Source organism: Spermophilus citellus (assembly GCF_964194105.1).
Source record: "Spermophilus citellus genome assembly, chromosome: 2".
In the NCBI taxonomy this organism is placed as follows: domain Eukaryota; kingdom Metazoa; phylum Chordata; class Mammalia; order Rodentia; family Sciuridae; genus Spermophilus; species Spermophilus citellus.
The window spans coordinates 162,229,510-162,250,904 of NC_138183.1; the positions used below are offsets into that span (position 1 = coordinate 162,229,510).

General features: G+C 36.7%; 1 protein-coding gene across 4 annotated transcripts in view; it reads right to left on the bottom strand.

Annotated features, from left to right (window-relative positions):
• The window catches only part of CUL5 (cullin 5), an 89,694-nt gene that overhangs the window by 56,517 nt on the left and 11,782 nt on the right, over nucleotides 1-21,395 (bottom strand). For 3 of the 4 annotated variants that reach the window (XM_081282062.1, XM_081282061.1, XM_081282060.1), the window contains exon 2: nucleotides 15,465-15,574. The exons of the other annotated variant lie outside the window; for it this stretch is intronic. In XM_081282062.1, coding sequence (XP_081138188.1) covers nucleotides 15,465-15,574 — 110 coding nt within the window. The remainder of the gene's footprint in view (nucleotides 1-15,464; nucleotides 15,575-21,395) is intronic. 4 annotated transcript variants of the gene reach the window in all.

Below are 21,395 nucleotides of genomic sequence, written 5' to 3' on the forward strand. Positions count from 1 at the left end.
CTTGAATTCATTCTCAAGAATCAAGCACTCTTAAGTTGTCTCACACACATACATCTGTTTTTATTTGCATTTTCCTTCTTAATTCTCTTTTTTACTATATAAAATTTCATTATAAAGGCATATCTTCATATCTCAATCTCACTCCCCAAAGCTTACTAACATTTTCTTGTGCAAAAACAAGTATGTCCTTACAACAGATATAAATTATCTTTTTAAGAAAATTAGATATTAAAACCCATTAAAGAATCTCTCTCAGCTTCTCCTGTCTATTCATTACAGGGACAACTGTCTCCTTAATTTAAACCAAAAATAAAAACAACAAAAAGCTATCATAAATTAGTACATAAAAACTTTGCCAGGCGTGGTGTCACCCACCTATAATCCCAGCAACTTAGGAGGCTCAGATAGAAGGATCACAAGTTCAAAGTCTGCCTCAGCAACTTATCAAGGCCCTAAGCAACTTAGTGAGACCCTGTCTTAAAATAAATAAAAAGGGCTGGGGATGTGGCTCAGAGGTAAAGTGGCCCTGGTTTCAGTCCTTGGTACCAAGAAACAAAAAAACTGAACTTATAAAGCTGACATTTTATCAGAAGGCAAATTATTTGGTTATTAACATATAATTCTGAAGATATTTTGGGTTTTTTTTGGATATTCTTTATATCAAAGCTTCCATTATCTATTGAATGCATCCCTGGAGAATGAAAAAAAAAAAAAAATATATATATATATATATGTATGTATACCCATGTGTGTGTGTGTGTATGTGTCTCTACATTTTTTTTTTTTTTTTTTTTTTGGGTAGTGGTGGTGTTGGGGAGTGAACCCAGGGCCTTGTCCATTCTAGGCAAGCACTCTACCAACTGAATTATATCCCCAGTCCCCTATATATATTTTTTTTTAATTAAATGAATCCTCAACCTAAGATCCTTCCCCCAACCCACCACACTAGTGGGGATTGAACCCTGAAGCATTTAACCAGAGCTCCATCTCCAGTCCTTTTTATATTTTGAGACAAAAATCTTGCTAAATTGCTGAGGCTGGCTTTGAACCTGTGATCATCCTTCCTCAGCCTTTGGAGTAGCTGAGATTAGAGATTTGTGAAACTGTGCTTGGCAAACTATTTTGTTCTAAGTTTCCCTGCTCTATAATGTGGTAATTAAGAAATTAATTTTCTGAACATGTACTAGTATTAAATATATTTCTATATTGTACCTATCTCCTAAATATCCCTGATTTGGACATGTCCAATACCACAGTTACCATTATCTGTTATTTAGTTTTCCATAACAATATTAATACACACAGTCCTGGCTTACTATATGCTAGGCAGTTCACACTGACTCCTGCATTAGTTTAGATCTTTCAAGAAGCAGATAGGATGAGAAATATGAGATACATTGAGGGAATGACTTGAAGGCGCATGGAAAGTGAACAAGAAAATGTAGGTCTGATCTCTGTAAGAGTAAAGAAAGGTAGATGGGCAGCAAGAGTCCTAGACTGCAGTGCAGTTATAACAAGGTTGATTAAAGCTGGTGAAGGGTTCTGGAGCCAAAGTCACCCATCAAAGGAGTCCTGTGCCTACCCCACACAGGCCTATCTTAGTATCCCTGACATACTCAAAACAATGCCTGGTATATGTCAAAGGGCTTAACTGTGACTTGAGTTTCATAAGAAAAGAGGAATGGTGCGGTAAAAAAGATGGGGTTGGAGAGCTTCCTAGAAATTTTACCTAAGTGGGTTGGGGAGTGAAGAAATCTTACCTAACAAACTTTTGAGTGATCAGGTACATTTCCCCTAGTTCTTTTTTCTCAACCTCTAAGTTATTCTTTGCTTCAACAGGGAGGAAGGTTTCTCAATGTACACTTTTTTTCCAAAACACATAACAGAGCATGGTGAATTTCCTGGTCAATTTTTATACACATTTTAAGTAATGTTCTATATTCAAGGAATGTATTATACGATATCCATAAAGCTCTTTATGTTCCTTTCCCTGTTCTTAGCCTCCTCCCTACCTCCTAAGAAATAAACAAGGGGAACTTTTTTCCCCCTCAAGTTTTACCAAGTATTATGAGAATTTTTTAACTTTATGGAAATCTTATCAAATAACAACTTTTTCAGATAATTTTTCCACTCAGCATTGCTTCTGATATTTATCCATATAGGTGCATGCACTGTTATATCAAAGATTATAATTCAAGATAAAAGGGAAGATGCAATAGTGAGCAACAAATACATGAAGCTAGGCCATAACGAATAAGAACATACTCTTTGGAATATATAGCCAAAATGCTTTTAAAAAAAGGATATGCTATAAGGAAAGTTGTTTGTAAATGCTGAACTATATCAGAAAAATCTTGGAGTTGAAGAACGGGAAAGAAGGAAATAATTGCTTTCCAAAGATTTTAAAGGAATAAAGAAATGGAGCAGGTGAAAAGGAAAAGCAAAAGATGAAAAGTATTCCAAAGATTTTAATTTCCTTGGATAGAAAAGAACTAAAATAGTAACATAAAAATAATAAGATGTTGCTTCCAATCAATAACAACACTATGGGATGCTTCTGAGAGTAAGAAACAGGAAGATAACTATTCATAGAAGTAAACTTTTCAAATTAACAAAAACAAGGAAAAGAAAACTAAAGAAACTATAATACCTCACATATGCTAGAGTGATAAAAGTAATAAAAACAAGAACATCAGACATAATATTAAACTTGAACTGAAATAAATGATCCATTAAAAGACACAGCATGCAGGGCTGGAAACAGCTCAGCAGTACTTGACTAAAATGTTCAAAGCCTAGGGTGGATCCACAGTGCTGCCCAAAAAAAAGATAGAAAGGGAGGGAGGGACGGAAGGATGGAATGCAGACTGGGAGTGTAGCTCACTGGTAGAGTGTATACTCAGCTTGCTAAAGGCCCTAGGTCCAATCCCTAACCCCCTCCACCACACAAAAGGAATATGTTTTTCAAAGTACAAATACTGTATGATTCTGCTTACAGCAGTTCCCCTTGACTCTCGAAAAACATGATCCAAGACCTCCCTGTCAATGTCTGAAATGTCAAATTAGCACTATGTTTTTTTTTTCCCCATGCAGACATACTTATGATGTAGTCTAATTAAGGAAACACTTAACAGCTTCTCTTTCGCATATCTGAATTACCAGCACCACTGCTCATGTGCTTTGGGGACATTATTAAGTAAAGTACGAGTTATCTAAACACTGGGATGCAACTACCTTCAACTACTAATCAAGAAGCCTACCGGGTGCCTAACAGAGTAGCATATATAGTATGGATATTCTGGATAGAGGGATGATTTATGACCCAGGCAAGATGATGTGGGACAGCACATCATGCTACTCAGAAAAGCACACAATTTAAAACTTATGAAGTGTTTATTTCTGGAACTTTCCATTTAATATTTTCAGACCAGAGCTGATAGCAGGTAACTGAAACCACAGAAAGTGAAACTGTGGATAAGAAGGACTAGTATTTATGAAATACCTAGTTAGGCAAATTCATAACAGAAAGTAGAATGGAGGTTACCAGGGGTACGGGGCTGGGGGAAGAAGAGTTGTTTTTGTTTTTGTTTTTACAGTACTGGGGATTGAACCCAGGGTACTCTGCCACTGAGCTAAAAAATAAAATCCAGCCCCTTTTATTTTTTATTTTCAGACAGGATCTTGCTAAATTGTTTATGGCCTTGAACTTAGGATCCTCCTACCTCACTACCACCCCAGTTAGTTGGGATTATAGGTATGTGTCACTTTGTCTGGAAGAGTTAATTGTTTTTTTGTTTTTTTGTTTTTTTCAAAGAGAGAGGAAAGGAGAGAGAGAGAGAGAGAGAGAGAGAGAGAGAGAGAGAGAGAGAGAGAGAGAGAGAGAGAGAGAGAGAATTTATTTATTTATTTTAGTTCTCGGCGGACACAACATCTTTGTTGGTATGTGGTGCTGAGGATCGAACCCAGGCCGCACGCATGCCAGGCAAACGCGCTACGGCTTGAGCCACATCCCCAGCCCGAGTTAATTGTTTAATGGGTACGGAGCTTCTGTTTAGTATAATAAAGAAGTTCTGAGAATGGACAGTGTTGATATTTGCACAACACTGTGAATATAATTAATGCCACTGAATTGTACAATTATAAAGCTAACATAATAAGGTTTGTGTGCATTTTATCATAAAAGCATATGTATATATACACACATATACCTCAAAACAGTTTATTTTATAAAACACCAAACACAAATCAAAAAAAAAAAGCAATACTAGAAATATTGGTATCACCCAAAGAGGAATATCCACCATCACCCCACCACTCCACTACCCTTCAGGTACTAGTGATTAAATCAGGAGCACTTTACCCCTGAGCTATATCCCCAACCTTTAAAATTTTTATTTTGAAATAGAGTCTTATTAAATTGCTCAGCCTAGCCTTGAACTTGAGCTCCTCCTGCCTCAGCTTCCCAAGTAACTGGGGTTACAGGTATACAGTGTCTGGCCCAAAGAGAAATTTACAGTTAAAAGTAGTAGTAAGAAGAAATATTATAATTGATAAAAGCATTATTTAGAAGATATGTCAATCTATTTATATGTACACACATGTACATATAAATAGAAAGCCAAAAATAATTATAAATGTAAGAGCTTGGAAAAAAAAGCCCACGTTGACACAAATACATAGGAATAGTTTACACATCCTTTTATCAGTTAAAATGCATTTGGCTAGTTAAGTGCAGTATTGTTCATCTATAATCTGAGTGAGGCTGAGGAGGGAGGATCCCAAGTTGAAAGCCAGCCTCAGCAACTTAGTGAAGCCTTAAGCAACTTATCAAGATCCTGTATCAAAATAAAATAAAAAGGACTGGGGATGTAACTCAATGGTTGAGTGCCTCTGGGTTCAATCCCTGGTTTAAAAAAAAAAAAAATGATGCCTTTGGCTAAAACCAAATAAACTCAATTAATAGCAACTTAAACCATTAAGATGGCATTTTTCTCACATAGCAAGAAGTCTAGAAGTAGGCAATTATTAGTGTCTGTTCAGAGACTCACCAGGACCTTTTTCTTTCCACTCTGTCATCTTAGTATGTTAGCCTCTTATCTCCGTGACTACAAAGGGAAGAAAGGGAGGACAGTGCCACGCACATTAATTTAGCTCATCTTAGAAAGCAAAAAACTTTCCTACAAGTCTCCTGGAGACATAGTTCCAGCACTGTCACAGAGCAACCCAAGCATCAAGGGAAGGCCAAAGAAGTAAACAGGAAATAACCAGCCTCTGTAGCGGAAGGTATACAAGTAAAAAGAGAACTGGGAATGGGTGTTGGCTTAACCAAGGAACAGCATCTATCATAAACTCTCTACATTTGAAAATCTAGTAGAAAAATTTAAAGACTTAAGAGAATTTAGAAATATAATTAATACACATGATTTAACAGGTAGCTATTCTGGCAATCCTCAAAAAGTAAAATGTTTCTTAAGAGACTATGCACACAGGACTTGAAGTAGTGTCTGAGATGCCCTCCCCCAATGATCCATGCCTCCTGGTGTTCATACACTTGTATAGTTTCCCACCACAGTGTAAAAGGATTTGTCTGCATAATCAAGAGCATAGAGTAGAAGTAATGGCTTGTCATGTCCAAAATTATGTTCTAAAATACCATAGCTTAGGTCTTAAGAGCACTGTCTCTTTTCAGATTACACTTAGGCACCAGAGAATGTTTCAATGAGAGTCACGTATACAGCAGTGCCCCATAAGATTATTGTGGAACTGAAATATTCCTATCACCCAGTGATATCATAGTCATCATCACGTCATATCAGCATGTCACAGCATAGGTATAACTCATGTTAGTGATGCTGGTATAAACACATCTACTGCACTGCCAGGTATATAAAGGTATACCACATACAATTATGTACAGTATGCAATACTTAATAATGCTAATGAATGACATTATTGGCTTATGAGTTTACTATATTTTTATCAAGAGTGTACTCCTGGGGGCTGGAGTTGTGGCTCAGTGGTAGAGCGCTTGCCTAGCACATGCGAGGCCCTAGGTTTGATCCTCAGCACCACATAAAAATAAATAAATAAAGATATTGTGTCCAACTACAACTAAAAAAATAAATATATTTAAAAAAAAAAAAAGAGTGTACTCCTGGGCTAGGGTTAAATCTTTAGCACCACATAAAAAGTAAATGAATAAAATAAAGCTATTTAAAAAAGACACCTCATTAAAAAAGAGTATACTCCTTCTACTTATTAAAAAATAAAGTTTATTGTAAAACGGTATGTCATGTTGTGCTGGCAGTGGTCTCAATCATCTCACGTTAATTGCATTTTTCTTGATTTTATCAAGAGGATACCTTCAGTGATTGATCTATACTATGTAGGCTGTGAAAAGTACATTCCATGATGTTCACAGAATGAGGAAATCATCTGATGATACATTTTTCAGAATGTAGTCTTATTGTTAAAGGATATACAACTGGACTTTCTCTAGGGAAATCAAGCTATAAACAGCCGTATGGAAGGACTGAAGTCTTCAGTGAAGGGCACACGAAGATCTGAGACCTGCTAAGATCATGTGAGTGAGCTTGGAAGATTATTCAGCCCTATTTGAACTAGGCATAAATCTTTTGCTGAAAGCTTGACTGTGACCTCATGAGAGATGTTGAGTCAGTGAAACCATTACCATTCCTAACTCAGAAATTCTGAAATAATAAACATTTGTGGGTTTAGTTGCTAAGTTTTAGAGTAATTTGTTATGCAGCAATTAATATACAGAGACACAGAAAAAGAGAAAGGGAGAGAGAATGACTATAATCCTTCAAACAGACAATGGAAAAAAAAAAAAAACCCACCTGGAATGAAGTTCAATTCAAGAGATATTTAATAAAAATCTATAATACCTAGTAATCAACTGGACATAAAGGAATAAAAATCAGGATATTCAAAGATAGATTTTTGGTTCAGACTATGAATAACATTTTTATCATTCTGAATTTGAAGTACATATGGAAACAGATTTATGCAGGAAGTAAGTGGCCACATGGGTTGAAAAGTTCAACCCTGGAGAATAATCTGGACTGCTTATATAGACATGAGTATTCAGATAAAAGAATAAGAAGAAAATGGAGCTCTGGAAGAAATAAACATTTGAGGGGCACACAAAGATGAGTTGGCTAAGACAACTGAGATGAGATAAACAGGGAAACAAGAAAATGATGTTATAAAAACCAACTTAGTAATGAAAGAAACATCTTTTATAACTGAATAATAAACTGGGCATGATGGAACATGCCTGTAATACCAGCAGATTGGGAGGCTGAGGCAGGAGGATCACAGCAACCAGCCTCAGCAACTTAGTGAGGCCATAAGCAACTTAGTGAGACCCTATCTCAAAAATAAAAAGGGCTGGGGGGCTGGGGATGTGGCTCAAGCGGTAGCGTGCTTGGCAGGCATGCGCGGGGCGCTGGGTTTGATCCTCAGCACCATATAAAAATAAAGTAAAGATATTGTGTCCACCGAAAACTAAAAAATAAATATTAAAAAATTCTTTCTCTTAAAAAAAAAATAAATAAAAAGGGCTGGGAATGTAGCTCAGTGATAAGAGTCACCTAACACCATGGATCTTGAACAGCAGTTCTCAATGGAAGGAGCTACCACTTCCCCAAAAGGATATGCAGAAACACATGAAAATTTCTTTTTGTTTCATTAATAGGGGGTAGGGAGGCACACAGGGAGTGTCCATTACTGGAGACTGACAAAGGTAAAAACCAGAGCTGATAAATATTGCACAATATTCAGGACATGCTCTTATGCTACCCACCCAAAACACCAATAGCCCTCGACACAGATTATGAGAAAGGGGGAAGAAATTTCAAATAATCAATATAGTTAATATTAACACATTGTTTTAGTTGATCAGACATAGAAAGATAAAGGGCAACCTAAATTTTAATGATTAATCTAATCAAAATATGGCTAAATTTTTAGAAGAGTCTTAATTACTGTCACATAACTTTGATGCCATGATAAGATATACACAATCATTTTATCTGAAAGGATTACATAATGAGGTATTTTGAGGTATGAAGGTTCTTTAAGGTACTCCAAGAAGATCAAGGCCACCAACTATGGCAGGTACAAGATTACTATTTCTGCTTAGAAAAATACTTTAAGCAGGGAATATCACCATTCTATGCTTTTTTCCTCCACTGAGGAGTATTCAGAAAACATTAACCTAGATGATAAATCATATTAACAGAGTAGCCAATAATAAAATCAAAGAATATCCAATCAACTGGTAGAGTCAACGTATTATTTATAAGATTACCAAATAATTTAAGAAAAATGTATGTATACATGAATGCTATAAACTGATTTTTTTCCCTTTCCTTTTTTTTTTTATTTTTATTTTTTTGCAGTACTGGGGATTGAATCCAGGGGCATCTTACCATTGAGCTACTTTCCCAACTTTTGTTTTGAGACAGGATCTCACTAAAGTTGCCCAGGCTGGCCTCAAACTGTGATCTTCCTGAGTTGCTGGAATCACAGGCATGAGCCACTGTGTCCAGTGAATGCTATAAAAAAAAAACAAAAACCCAAACCTTGGGGCTGGAGTTGTAGCTCAGTGGTAGAACACTTGCCTCTCATGTGTGAGGCATTGGCTTCAATCCTCAACACTTCATAAAAATAAATAAATAAAGGTATTTAAAAAAAAATTTAGCCAAGATCTTTGTGTTTATTTAAACAACAACAAAACCTTTTCAAGGCCTCAGCTGTTTCTTATTGAACTATAATTTATCAAAGGGCAGATTTATGGATACAAATTAATTATTGTGTAATAAGTTCTTGTTATTTAAGAAATTAGTATTTTGCCACACGATAAAGAATATAACACTTTAATCTGCATAGGTTATGCAGTCACAAATCTATAATTCATTGATATAGTACTTTACTAGTATGCAGAAAAAAATTATGATAGCAGGCCTGAGATTAATGCCCTTATAAAGACCGGTCTGCAAGGCTGGCCTGTGGCTAGCACCTAGAAATTTCAATTTAGGGAGGGTTTCTACCATTTCTTGACAAGAATGCCCCATGCTGCCTAAACTGTTTAAACAAAAAGTGTGATTTACATTGGACACTTGCTTTCCTTGTGGGAGTCTAGAATTTTGGTATGTTCCAAGCAAAGGCAGTTATGAGACTAGCCCTCAATAAAAACAACGAGTACTAAGTCTCTAATGAACTTCGCTGGTACCCAACATTTCTTATGTGTTGTCAAAATTAGTTGCTGAAAGAGTTAAGTCATCCTGTGTATCTTCTCTGGGACATGACATTTTGGAAGCTTATACCTGGTTTCCCCCAGACTTTGCCACATGTACCTTTTTCCTTTGTTGATTTTGCTTTGTATCCTTCACTGGAATAAACTATTGCCATGAATATAACTACATGGTGAATCCTATGAGTCTTGTCAGCAACTGTTGAACCTAGGATGATCTCGGGACTGCTGACATGGTTAGTGTCAGGAGTCACAAGGCAGGATGAAGCAGCAGGTTGACACTCTTGCTGAGTGGCTATGAAATCAACCATGATTTGAAATAGTAGCTGAGCTTCTAGCTGTTGTGAGAGGTAAAAGTTATCTATGAAATTTCAAAAGGACAGATCTAACCCCAGGGGAATGGACCCTCTCAATTGTCTTTGGGTTTTGTTCTTAAGGGGGAGGGAGTCCCTAAAGCTCCCAAAAGTGAATTCTGGATGAACCAAAAATGTTAAACATTTATGCCTTTTTTTTCCCCCTCTAAGTATGAGCAAATAATAGTTAAATCAGAGCCTGGGGCTGGTGCAAAGCTTTACATAGCCTAGTCTCTTTTTAATTCCATGCATTTCAGTCAGGATCTCCCAACAACTATAATATTAATCCTATGAATGCTGATTTACAACTAGGGGTTTAATTAAATGTGTAATGAGGAAAAAAGAGGGGAGATGGTGAAAGATGGCTTTGTATTTTGTTGCTATTATACCTAGATATATGATGTACTATGTTTGTCATTTCACAGAAGTGGTAGAGCTTGCCTAGCATACCTAAGACCCTGAATCCAATCCCCAACATCACAAAAATACATATATACATACATACTAGATGGATCACCTCAATCAGGAAAAGTTACCAAAAAAAGTAGTCTATAACTTCTCTTTTTTTTTCCCTGCTAGTGAAGAAACTGGTATTTTAAAACTCTGAGCACTGGAAAGAGAATAAATTTCTATATAAAATTTATTGTAGATGATATCGACAATGATTTTTTAATCTATGGGGGTCTCTAGAAAAAGGGATATAAACAAAGAAACAAAGGAAATTGCAAGATGGAATTACAATTCGGGAGGGTTTTTGTTTTGCTTTTTCAGTTTGGTAGTTTTAAAAAGCAGTTTTGCATTACTACTAAGCTCTTGTGAAATCAGATGTCTGACTGATTAGAGGCTGATGATTTTTCAAGCTTAGTGCATATATTTGAGTGGATCAATTAGGACTCCAAGACTAGACAAGATATAATAGGCTTAGGATATGCTTGCTTGTCATCTGGACTTAGAACATGTTTGTGAAGGCTGCAACATCTTAGCTTTGCCATTGTCAAAGAAAAGCCAAAGGCTTTTCTGAAGTCCTGAACTCACATATCTTAATTGCCTGGATCCAACTCCAGGCTGAAACCTGATTCTGAGCTTGGGCTATTTCAATCTCAACACAAGCTGTGCTAAACTGGAAGCAGGACTATGCTCCATAAACATGACTATGCCTTGAAGATGTTTAATATTTAAAAGGTGCTCTTCTGCTGGACATGGTGGTGGCATACCTGTAATCCCAGCAATTTGGGAGACTGAGGAAGGAGATCAAGGCCAGTTCAAGGCCAGCCTCAACAACTTAGTGAGACACTGTCTCAAAAAATTGAAAGGATTGGGGATGTAGCTGAGTGGGTAGAGTACCCTGGGTTTAATCCCAAGTACTGTAAATAAATACATAACACTCTTTTGTGGATCCATAACCTATGAAAACATCATGGATTCTAATTGGACTGTCTCAATCGCTTACAGATGTCCAGAGAAAAGGACTTATTCTTTGACGAGACCATCCAAAAATCAAGTGGCTAATTGGCTCTAAATACTAATATAGAGACTAACAACTGCACTCCTCACTTGTGGTTCCTGCTAAATATTACAAACTGAGATAAGGCAAACCACAAAATGTTAATCCTTTACCCACTCATTACAGATTGGACTCCTGACCCAGTCTTGAGATCACACTGCTACTGACTTGTGTTTAGCTTTCCAGATTAGCTACAGCTTGCAACAGATTAATAACTTAACTCTATTTCTCTTCCCTTCTCCTCACCCCTCCTGGTAAACATACATTATTAAGGCTGTTTTAGCTATTAAATACAGCTGCCCACAGAAAGAAATATCTTTTCTAGGCTGTTTAATAGATGAATGAACAAGGAAAATAGTGTAGGAGGTAACATAAGCCCATCTTGAAAAGTTTTTAAAGTCCCAGTTTCTTCCTTTACTTTCTTTCTTTTTAAATATTTTTTAGTTGTAGATGGACACAACACCTTTATTTTATTCATTTATTTTTATGCAGTGCTGAGGATAGAACCCAGTGCCTCACATGTGTGAGGCAAGTGCTCTACCACTGAACCACAACCTCAGCCCCTCAAGCCCCAGTTTCTGTACCTTCCATGTAAAACACTTCCAGATGTTGTTCACACTAGTGAGGCAAATGAACTACTGTGACAGATAAGCAAAAACTGACATCAGGCAAGCCATCAGAAACCAACGCCTGAACTGAATTAAACATATTGTACTACTGGCCTTGGAACCCTAAGGTAAAAGGTCCCACAATAGGAGGCAAAAGTGGGGACCTTGTTAATCTGTACTACCTGACTAAGGTATGTCTTACTTAGGGAACACTAACAATTGAAAACTTGTTTCCAAGAATATCATATTTGTCCTCTAAGATTACATTTGTGTGCGCACTCTGGCCATCATCACCTTGATACAATCCTGGAAAGCTTTCAGGTTTGCTTCAACTTACTGGCTCTTTGCCTAAAATTGATGCCTCAGACCCTTTTTTTTTTTTTTTTTTTTTAAGATTCACTGGATGTGTGTTAGGCATGGTACTGGTACCAAAACAGGCGGGTGGACCAATGGTATAGAATAGAGGACACAGAGACTAATCCACAAAGTTACAACTATCTTATATTTGATAAAGGGGCTAAAAGCATGCAATGGAGGAAGGATAGCATCTTCAACAAATGGTGTTGGGAAAACTGGAAATCCATATGCAACAAAATGAAACTGAATCCCTTTCTCTCGCCATGCACAAAAGTTAACTCAAAATGGATCAAGGAGCTTGATACCAAATCAGAGACACGGCATCTGATAGAAGAAAAAGTTGGCTACCACCTATATACTGTGGGGTCAGGCTCCAAATTCCTCAATAGGACACCCATAGCACAAGAGTTAATAACAAGAATCAACAAATGGGACTTACTCAAACTAAAAAGTTTTTTCTAAGCAAAAGAAACAATAAGAGAGGTAAATAGGGAGCCTACATCATGGGAACAAATCTTTACTCCTCACACTTCAGATAGAGCCCTAATATCCAGAGTATACAAAGAACTCAAAAAATTAGACAATAAGATAACAAATAACCCAATCAACAAATGGGCCAAGGACCTGAACAGACACTTCTCAGAGGAGGACATACAATCAATCAACAGGTACATGAAAAAATGCTCACCATCTCTAGCAGTCAGAGAAATGCAAATCAAAACCACCCTAAGATACCATCTCACTCCAGTAAGATTGGCAGCCATTATGAAGTCAAACAACAACAAGTGCTGGCGAGGATGTGCGGAAAAGGGTACACTTGTACATTGTTGGTGGGACTGCAAATTGGTGCAGCCAATTTGGAAAGCAGTATGGAGATTTCTTGGAAAGCTGGGAATGGAACCACCATTTGACCCAACTATTCCCCTTCTCGGTCTATTCCCTAAAGACCTAAAAAGAGCATGCTACAGGGACACTGCTACATCGATGTTCATAGCAGCACAATTCACAATAGCAAGACTGTGGAAGCAACCTAGATGCCCTTCAATAGACGAATGGATAAAAAAAATGTGGCATTTATACACAATGGAGTATTACTCTGCATTAAAAAATGACAAAATCATAGAATTTGGAGGGAAATGGATGGCATTAGAGCAGATTATGCTAAGTGAAGCTAGCCAATCCCTAAAAAACAAATGCCAAATGTCTTCTTTGATATAAGGAGAATAACTAAGAACAGAGTAGGGAAGAAGAGCATGAGAAGAAGACTAACATTAAACAGGGATGAGAGGTGGGAGGGAAAGAGAGAGAGAAGGGAAATTGCATGGAAATGGAAGGAGACCCTCAGGGTTATACAAAATTACATATAAGAGGAAGTGAGGGGAAAGGGAAAAATAATACAAGGGGGAGAAATGAATTACAGTAGAGGGGGTAGAGAGAGAAGAGGGGAGGGGAGGGGAGAGGAGGGGAGGGGAGAGGAGGGGGGATAGTAGAGGATAGGAAAGGCAGCAGAATACAACAGACATGAGTATGTCAATATGTAAATCAATGGAAGTGTAACTGATGTGATTCTGCAATCTGTATACGGGGTAAAAATGGGAGTTCATAACCCACCTGAATCAAAGTGTGAAATATGATATATCAAGAACTATGTAATGTTTTGAACAACCAATAAAAAAAAGAAAAAAAAATTAAAAAAATAAAAAATAAAATAAAAGAAATGAAAAAAAAAAAAGATTCACTGGATGTGGTGGCACAAGTCTATAATCCCAGCTACTCAGGAGGCTAAAGCAGGAGGATCACAAGTTCAAGGCCAGCCTAAGTAACTTAGCAAGACTGTTTAAAACACACACACACAAACAAAACAAAAATGGTTCATACAGAAACTGAAGGAGGAAAATCACTTGGTTTTCTAAGATAAACTTTATGGCTAATGGAATTTGTTTTGGCTTGCTAAATCCAGTGTCATACACTGGATGACACAGTATTTGTGTATTACCTAGATATACTTTATTTATTTTTGGTACCAGGGATTGAACGCAGGGGCACTGAGCCACATCACCAGCCTATTTGTATTTTATTTAGAAACAGGGTCTCACTGAGTTGTTTAGTGCCTCTATGTTGCTGAAGTTGGCTCTGAACACAGGATCCTCCAGTCTCAGCCTCTGGAGCTGCTGGGATTATAGGCATAAGCCACAGTGCTGGCTAGATACACTTTAAATAAGGGATCTGGGGATGTAGATCAGTAGAGCATTTGCATAGCATGCATGAGGCCTTGGGTTTGTCCCCCAATACTGCAGAAAAAAAACTTTAAATAATCTCTAGATTACTCATAATAACTATGTAAATAGTTGTTATACTGTATTGTTTAGGAAATGACAAGAAAAAAGTCTGTGCATGATTAAAGTTGGTATAGTTTAAAAAAATATATTTTCGATCCATAGTTGGTTGCATCTACAGATACAGAACTGTGGGCCCTCTAAAAGGTAGGGGAAAATATATACATGTGTGTGTGTGTGTGGGGGGGCAGTACTAGGAGTCAAAACCAGGACCTCACACACGCAAGGCAAGAATTCTACCACTGAGCCACATCCCCAGCTCTCCTGGCAAAAGGTATAATTGAGATCAATACTACATGTTGGTCTTATCCTGCTACCTGGAGGCCTACTAACAATAATTTTGCTATAAAGACATTTTACTCAAAGGACAAGAGTTAACACAGCAAAGCCCACACTGAATTCCTTAGAAATGCCTGCTTGTAAGGTTATCCTTTGGTTGGCATTGGAGAATGTAAGTAGTCAACAATTTCCTACACTTTCCTGAGAATAGTGGCCCATTGTACCTAAACTGTTTATATAAACAATTTGGTTTACACTCAACACCTGCTGTCTTTCAGGTAGTCTAAAATTTTGGTACGTGCCAGGCACATACTATGTAATCAGTTCCTATAAAAACCCTGGACACTGAGTCTCTATCAAGTTTCTCTGGTAGACAACATATCACAAGTTGTTAATCTTGTTGCTGGGGAAATTTATTGTGCCCTGTGTTAACTCCCCTGGGAGAGGTCTCTTAGAAACTTGTGCTTGTTGCCTTCCTCCCCTCCCCCAACTTCACTGCATGTGCCCTTTCCCTTTGCCGATATTCATTTGTATCCTTTTACTATAATAAGTCATAGCCATGAGTATGACTTTATGTTCCATCCTGTGAGTCCTTAATGAACCTAAGGAAAGTCTTGGGGACCCCCAACAAAACTAGTAATAACTTTAAACAGGTAAACAGACCATCCTGAATAACACATTCCATTTGGGTACAGAAAGACATAAAAATTAGCTTTATGGTAGCAACAGAATTAATAAATTACTTACGAAAACAGATCAAACCACTGTTGTTTTGTAACAGATTCTTGGCGTAAAAGCTTCAAAACAATCGGACGCATGAAATCCCACTTGTCTTCAAACTGAAGAGAACCTTTATTCTTTAAAAAAAAAAAAAAAGTACTTTAATTTAAATGCAATTACATCAAAAGTGTCTTGTAGCTTTTGTCTTTTAAGGACTACCTAGAGAAATGCAAAGCTCAAATTTAAAAGAGCCAACTTTCCATAATGGAATCCCTCTAGGCTTATATCAAGAAGTCATAGGAAGAAAACTATAAAAGAGAAAAACTGGAGATGGGGATATAGCTTAATGGTAGAACTTCAGCCTGGCATGCATGAAGCCCTGGATTCAATCCCCAGCATCACAGACATTTAGGGGTGGGTGGAAGAGGGGGGGCTGATGGAGGGGGCAGACAGATAAGAGAGAGAGAAAAAGATGGAGGCTGAAATTTTAAGAGAAAAACTGGGGTAGGGGTACAGCTTAATGGTAGACCATTTGTTTATCATACATGAGACTCTGGATTCAATTTTCAGCACTGCACAGAGGGGATGAGGAGAAGAGGTTGATAGGTTGATTAGCATACTGTCACATTCTGATGCCAGAAGAAAAATGTGTGCTGACTACACAGGAAGAGGACATAAGAAGTTCTGTATTTGAATCCCTCCTAGACTGCCCTGTTCTTCTCTTCCTTTGGCAGATCTTAATCTGAATCCTTTCCCTATAATGAATAGTAACTAAGATTACAACAGCTTTCAGTAAATTCTAGGAGCTTTTCTACTCAGTGTCAGCAGTAAGGGCTTCCCTGAGCTTCATAAAAAGAACAGTTGTTCCCTGGTATCCACAGGGACTGCTTCCAGGACTTCACATGGATACCAAAGCTTCAGAGGCTCAAGTCCCTTACATACAATGATATAGTGCTTGCATATTACCTACATATACTTTAAATCATCTCTTGATTACTTATATTACCTAATGTCAATGCTATGTAAATAGTTGTTATACTGTATTATTGGGAAATAACAAGAAAAAAGTGTACACATGTTTAAAGGTCTGTACAATATTTTCCTGAATATTTTCAACCCATGGTTGGTTGAATCCACAGATGTGGAACTGTGGAGAGGGTTACCTGTATGTTGGAAATCTACATAAGCTCTCAAAATTGGGGGATGAAAACATGGAAAGGTACTCATCCATTTTATAATGCCAACAAAACCTTGACACCAAATGGAGAACAAAAGAAATAAAACTCTAAGCTAATTTTACTACAGAACACAGATGCAAAGATCTAAACAAATACTAGCAGCCAGGTGTGATGGCACACACTTGTCATTCCAGTGGCTCAGGGGGCTGAGATCAAAAGTTTAAGGTCAGCTTCAACAACTTGGCAAGACCCTAAGCAATTCAGAGAAACCCTGTCTCAAAATAAAAAGGGCTAGGGATGTGGTTCAGTGGTAAAATGTCCCTGGGTTAAATTCCCAGTATAAAATAAATAAATAAATAAATAAATAAATAAATAATAAAAACAAAGCCCAAATACAACCAAACCAAACAAGTGGTATACCAGAACAATGATTCTTCATAATCATATATAGTTTATCCCAGTACTGTGAAAATGGTTCAACATTAGGAGGAAAAGAGCCCATTAATTCACTACATTACCAAAAAGAAAGGGAGAAAGACTTCATGTGTATTAATCACTAGTTCTGTTCCTTTTCAAGTTAAATGTGTCTGCCCATGTGACTTGTTTTGGCTAATATATTAACAAAAGTCATTAATTTTCTAATATACCAGCACAAAACACCTTATGGAATTCATAATGGTTTTTTTATACAAATGTTGTTGAGGACATTGCTCACTAATCACAGGTTCTTTTTTTCCCCACTTACAGGTGCTGGTGATTGAACCCAACAGGGCTATTTACATGCTAGGTAAGCGTTCTGTCACCGAGCTATACCCCCCAAGAAAACATTTTTTGTTCCGTCTCATGAAATATACAAGATCAACTACAAAACCACTTTCTCCTAATATTCAAGTAAAGGAAGAATTTAATAACTGAATGTTTTCTATTAAAACAGATTCCAAAAATGATGCAAGCAATTTTTGACCTATTTTCTATTAAATTAAGAGTAAATCAAATTCTTAATCTGAGCTTGATGTCCTGACTGCAAGTTCCCTGAAATTATAATCCTGAAACAGTTTCTCAAAACATGGTCTGACAATAACCCACATCAAAATCACCTGGGGTGGTGAGTCTACATATAGACTCCTAAAGCCTACCACACACCTACTGGATCAGAATCTCTTGAGTAAGGTCAAACTACATAAATATGTTTGAAAGTCTATGATCCCAAAAGGTTAAAAACTACTAAAATCTTACAAGAGTGAAAACAAGTGATGCTTCTTATATTCACACAGCTCCTCCTCCTGTCTTGCCCCAAGTGAATGCTTCTAACATATCCAACACACAGTATTCTGTATAAGGGCTGATAGAAGATATTCACTCAAAACTTAGTACCAGAATTAGTTGTTGTTCTTCCTTCAGTAACTAGTTTGCTTTTATCTTAAGAACTTAAGTTAATTACATAGGTAACTTTGTTCCTCTCATAATGAGAAATTCAGTTAGATTTGTGAGCCTGTGATAATATGTTACTAATCTTATGTTTAGCTTCATGTTACTTTTTCTACTATTGTTATTTTCCTGTTAACTTCACTTCTTTACTTTTCCCTCTTGAAAAAGAGTGTGCAAATAAACATATATGAAAGAATCACGAAAAGAGCATACAAGTTTTAAGAATTTAATCCCCAGTACTGTCCAAAAAATTGTTTTTCCTTGACTTTGGCAGGGAAAATCATAATATCCTCCAAATAAGAGAATACTTTCTAATTTCAACTAAGTCTATTTCCATAAGCACTTTTGGCAATTTATAAAATTAAATATAGTAGTATCAATTTCCATGCATGTATGAGTTTGTTGTGATGAACCTAACTATTATGTAGAACTATAAAGCTCTAGTAAAGAAAAAAAATAAACATAGTATAAATCCTGCAATTCAAAATCAAAATGGTGCAGAGGACTAGAATAGCAGGTACTTGAAATAAATTAAATACTGGTTATGATCTGAAATCCAATAGATTTGGCAAGAAAATATTTTTTGTTCCGTCTCATGAAATATACAAGATCAACTACAAAACCACTTTCTCCTAACATTCAAGTAAAGGAAGAATTTAATAACTGAATGCTTTCTATTAAAACAGATTCCAAAAATGATGCAAGCAATTTTTGACCTATTCTCTATTAAATTAAGAGTAAGTCATTAAATCATAACTAAGCAATAGGATACCAAACCTCCTATCTACAAAAGGAAATGCCTCATCAATAAGCAATGAAAGTCAGGTATGGTGGCACATGCCCATAATCCTAGTAATTCAGGAAGCTGAAGCAGGAAGATTGCAAGTTCAAAACCAGCCTCAGCACTTAGTGAGGTCCTAAGCAACTCAGGGAGACCCTGTCACTAAATAAAACACAAAAAAGGGCCAGTGATGTGGCTCAGTGGTTAAGTGCCCTGGGTTCAATCCCCAGTCCCCCCACCCCCCCAAAAAAAGCAAAGGAATCTTCAAATCATGAACCCTGAGTTAGTAATGTTTCCACTGACTAACTGAAGGCTGCTTCCTCTCTATTAACTTGCTACAAAATCTCTTCTGCTTTCTTTCACTGCTACTCAGAATAGCAAGTGGGAAGGCGTTCGAATTGTTAATAAATCTAGGATCATCTCACACACTAGCTTTTTTACCAAGAACTTCCACATTTGCCAAAAGCACATTGAAGGGAGTGATTATAATGATTGAAAAAGAGAATTAATAATAGATAAAGAGGTGGAAAAGGACATTAAGATAATGAGAAATACACTTCAACTATGATGGGATAACAGGCCAGATTTCCCCTTCCACCTAAACAACTAGAAAGCCAAAAGGCAGTCCAGGACAGTACTTCCTGAGAAGAGAAAAACAAGAGACAAGCCCCACGAATTCTCAAACAAACTGCCTAGAGAACTTCCAGGCCTCAGAATAGGAGTGGAAACTCAAACAGAGCCTTGGTGATTTTATGATGCTGAAAAGACAGGGTTAGGAGAAGTGAGGTGATGGGAATTTGTGCTGCAGAAATAGCAGGGGAAAAAAAAAGGAAAGGGATCTGTAAAGGGGTCCCCTCAAGTCTTTGATATTTAACTTCACAATAATCTTCAATAGAGATGTGAAAATCATTCAATCACTCTGATCATTTTCCTTCACAATTATATGTCAGCTAGTATACTATTCTAAATATAAGTTACTAATTCACTTAATCTTTACAACTACCCTGTGTGGTAAGTGATACCATTATTCCTGCTATATAGATGAAAAAACTGTACACCATAATCTGAAATTAAGTTAGATTATTTGCACAAAACTAAAAGCAATGAATGGCAGAGCGGGAATTCAAATTTAAGCAGTTTAGATCTGTTAAAGCCATGTTCTTAAGTATTCCCTGATTCTTTCCTGGATAAAAATAGAGGGACTTCTAACCTATGTGCCAGAACTAGTCCTTGGTTTAATTACATCAGGCTTGTAAACCACAAAAAACTGATTATAAAAATTTAGTGGTAATTATCTGGAAACAATAAGATGGAAGCATCACTACATAAAAGACATTTCTTTTTAAAATATAGTCCTCCACCTCTTTCCAAGTTATATGGGTGGAGGGAGATGAGGGGGAGGACTCTATTTTCTAAAGTTAAATATTTCTTTCCAGTAAAAAAATTCATACTATGTTCCATTTAAATTTTTAGGTTTTTTTTTTTTTTTAGCTGTTGATAGAATTTTTTTTAAAATATGTGGCGCTGAGAATCGAATCCAGTGCTCTACCACTAAGCTATAACCCCAGCCCCAGTTGATTTTAAAGAAAAAAAAAAAATTAAAGCAAATTCTACACAAGGCCCTAGGTTCTATCCCCAGTACCCCCCCCCCCAAAAAAAATCCCAATAATGCTTGTATTTTTTGAAACCCAACCAATTTTAAGGAAAACCCAAAAATAGTACTGATGAAAAAGTTTATACTTACTTTGGGAGACTTCCTTGTCATTTGTTTACCACATTTACTTATTCACTGGACAGAGTTAAGTGTCTATTGTGCATTGAGACACAAATGAAAGGTCCTCAAGGAACTCACATTCTAGTATAGTGTTTTTAAAACAGTGGTCCATGGACTCTTGAAGGGTTCCAGAAAAAATTCTTGAAAAACTTTTCATTTTTATTTTGTTTTGAAAAGTTCAGTCAAATATCAACACAAGTAGATTCTGGACCATCTGTATCACCCTGAAACCAAGCACTACATAAAGCGGAAAAAAAAAAAAGCTGATAAATCGACTATATTAAAGATAAGGGCCAAGTGTGGTGGCAACATGTCTGTTATCCCAGCAACCCAGGAGGCTGAGGTAGGAGAATCACAAGTTAGAGGCCAGGCTTATCAACTTAGCAAAACTCATCTCAAAAGTTTAAGAAATAAATAAATAAAAATAAAAAGGGCAGGAGATGTAGCTTAGTGTTAAAGTGCCTCTGGGCTTGACACTCAGTACTGGGGGAGAAAAATTAAGAACTTTAGTTCATTACAAGATACTACTGAAATAAAAGGCAACCCAGAGTAGAAGATATTTCTATTATGTATATCCAAGAAAGGCTCTTATCCAGAAGATGTATAGAACTTCTTAAAAAAAAAAAAAAAAGGCAAGACAATTTAAAAAGTGGATAAAAACTTAAACAGACCTTCACAAATGATATATAAATTGTCAATAAACATAATAAAAGGTACCCATCATCATTAATTATCAGGGGAATACACATTAAAACCACAAATGAAATATCACTATTCACAACCTAAAAGCTAAAATA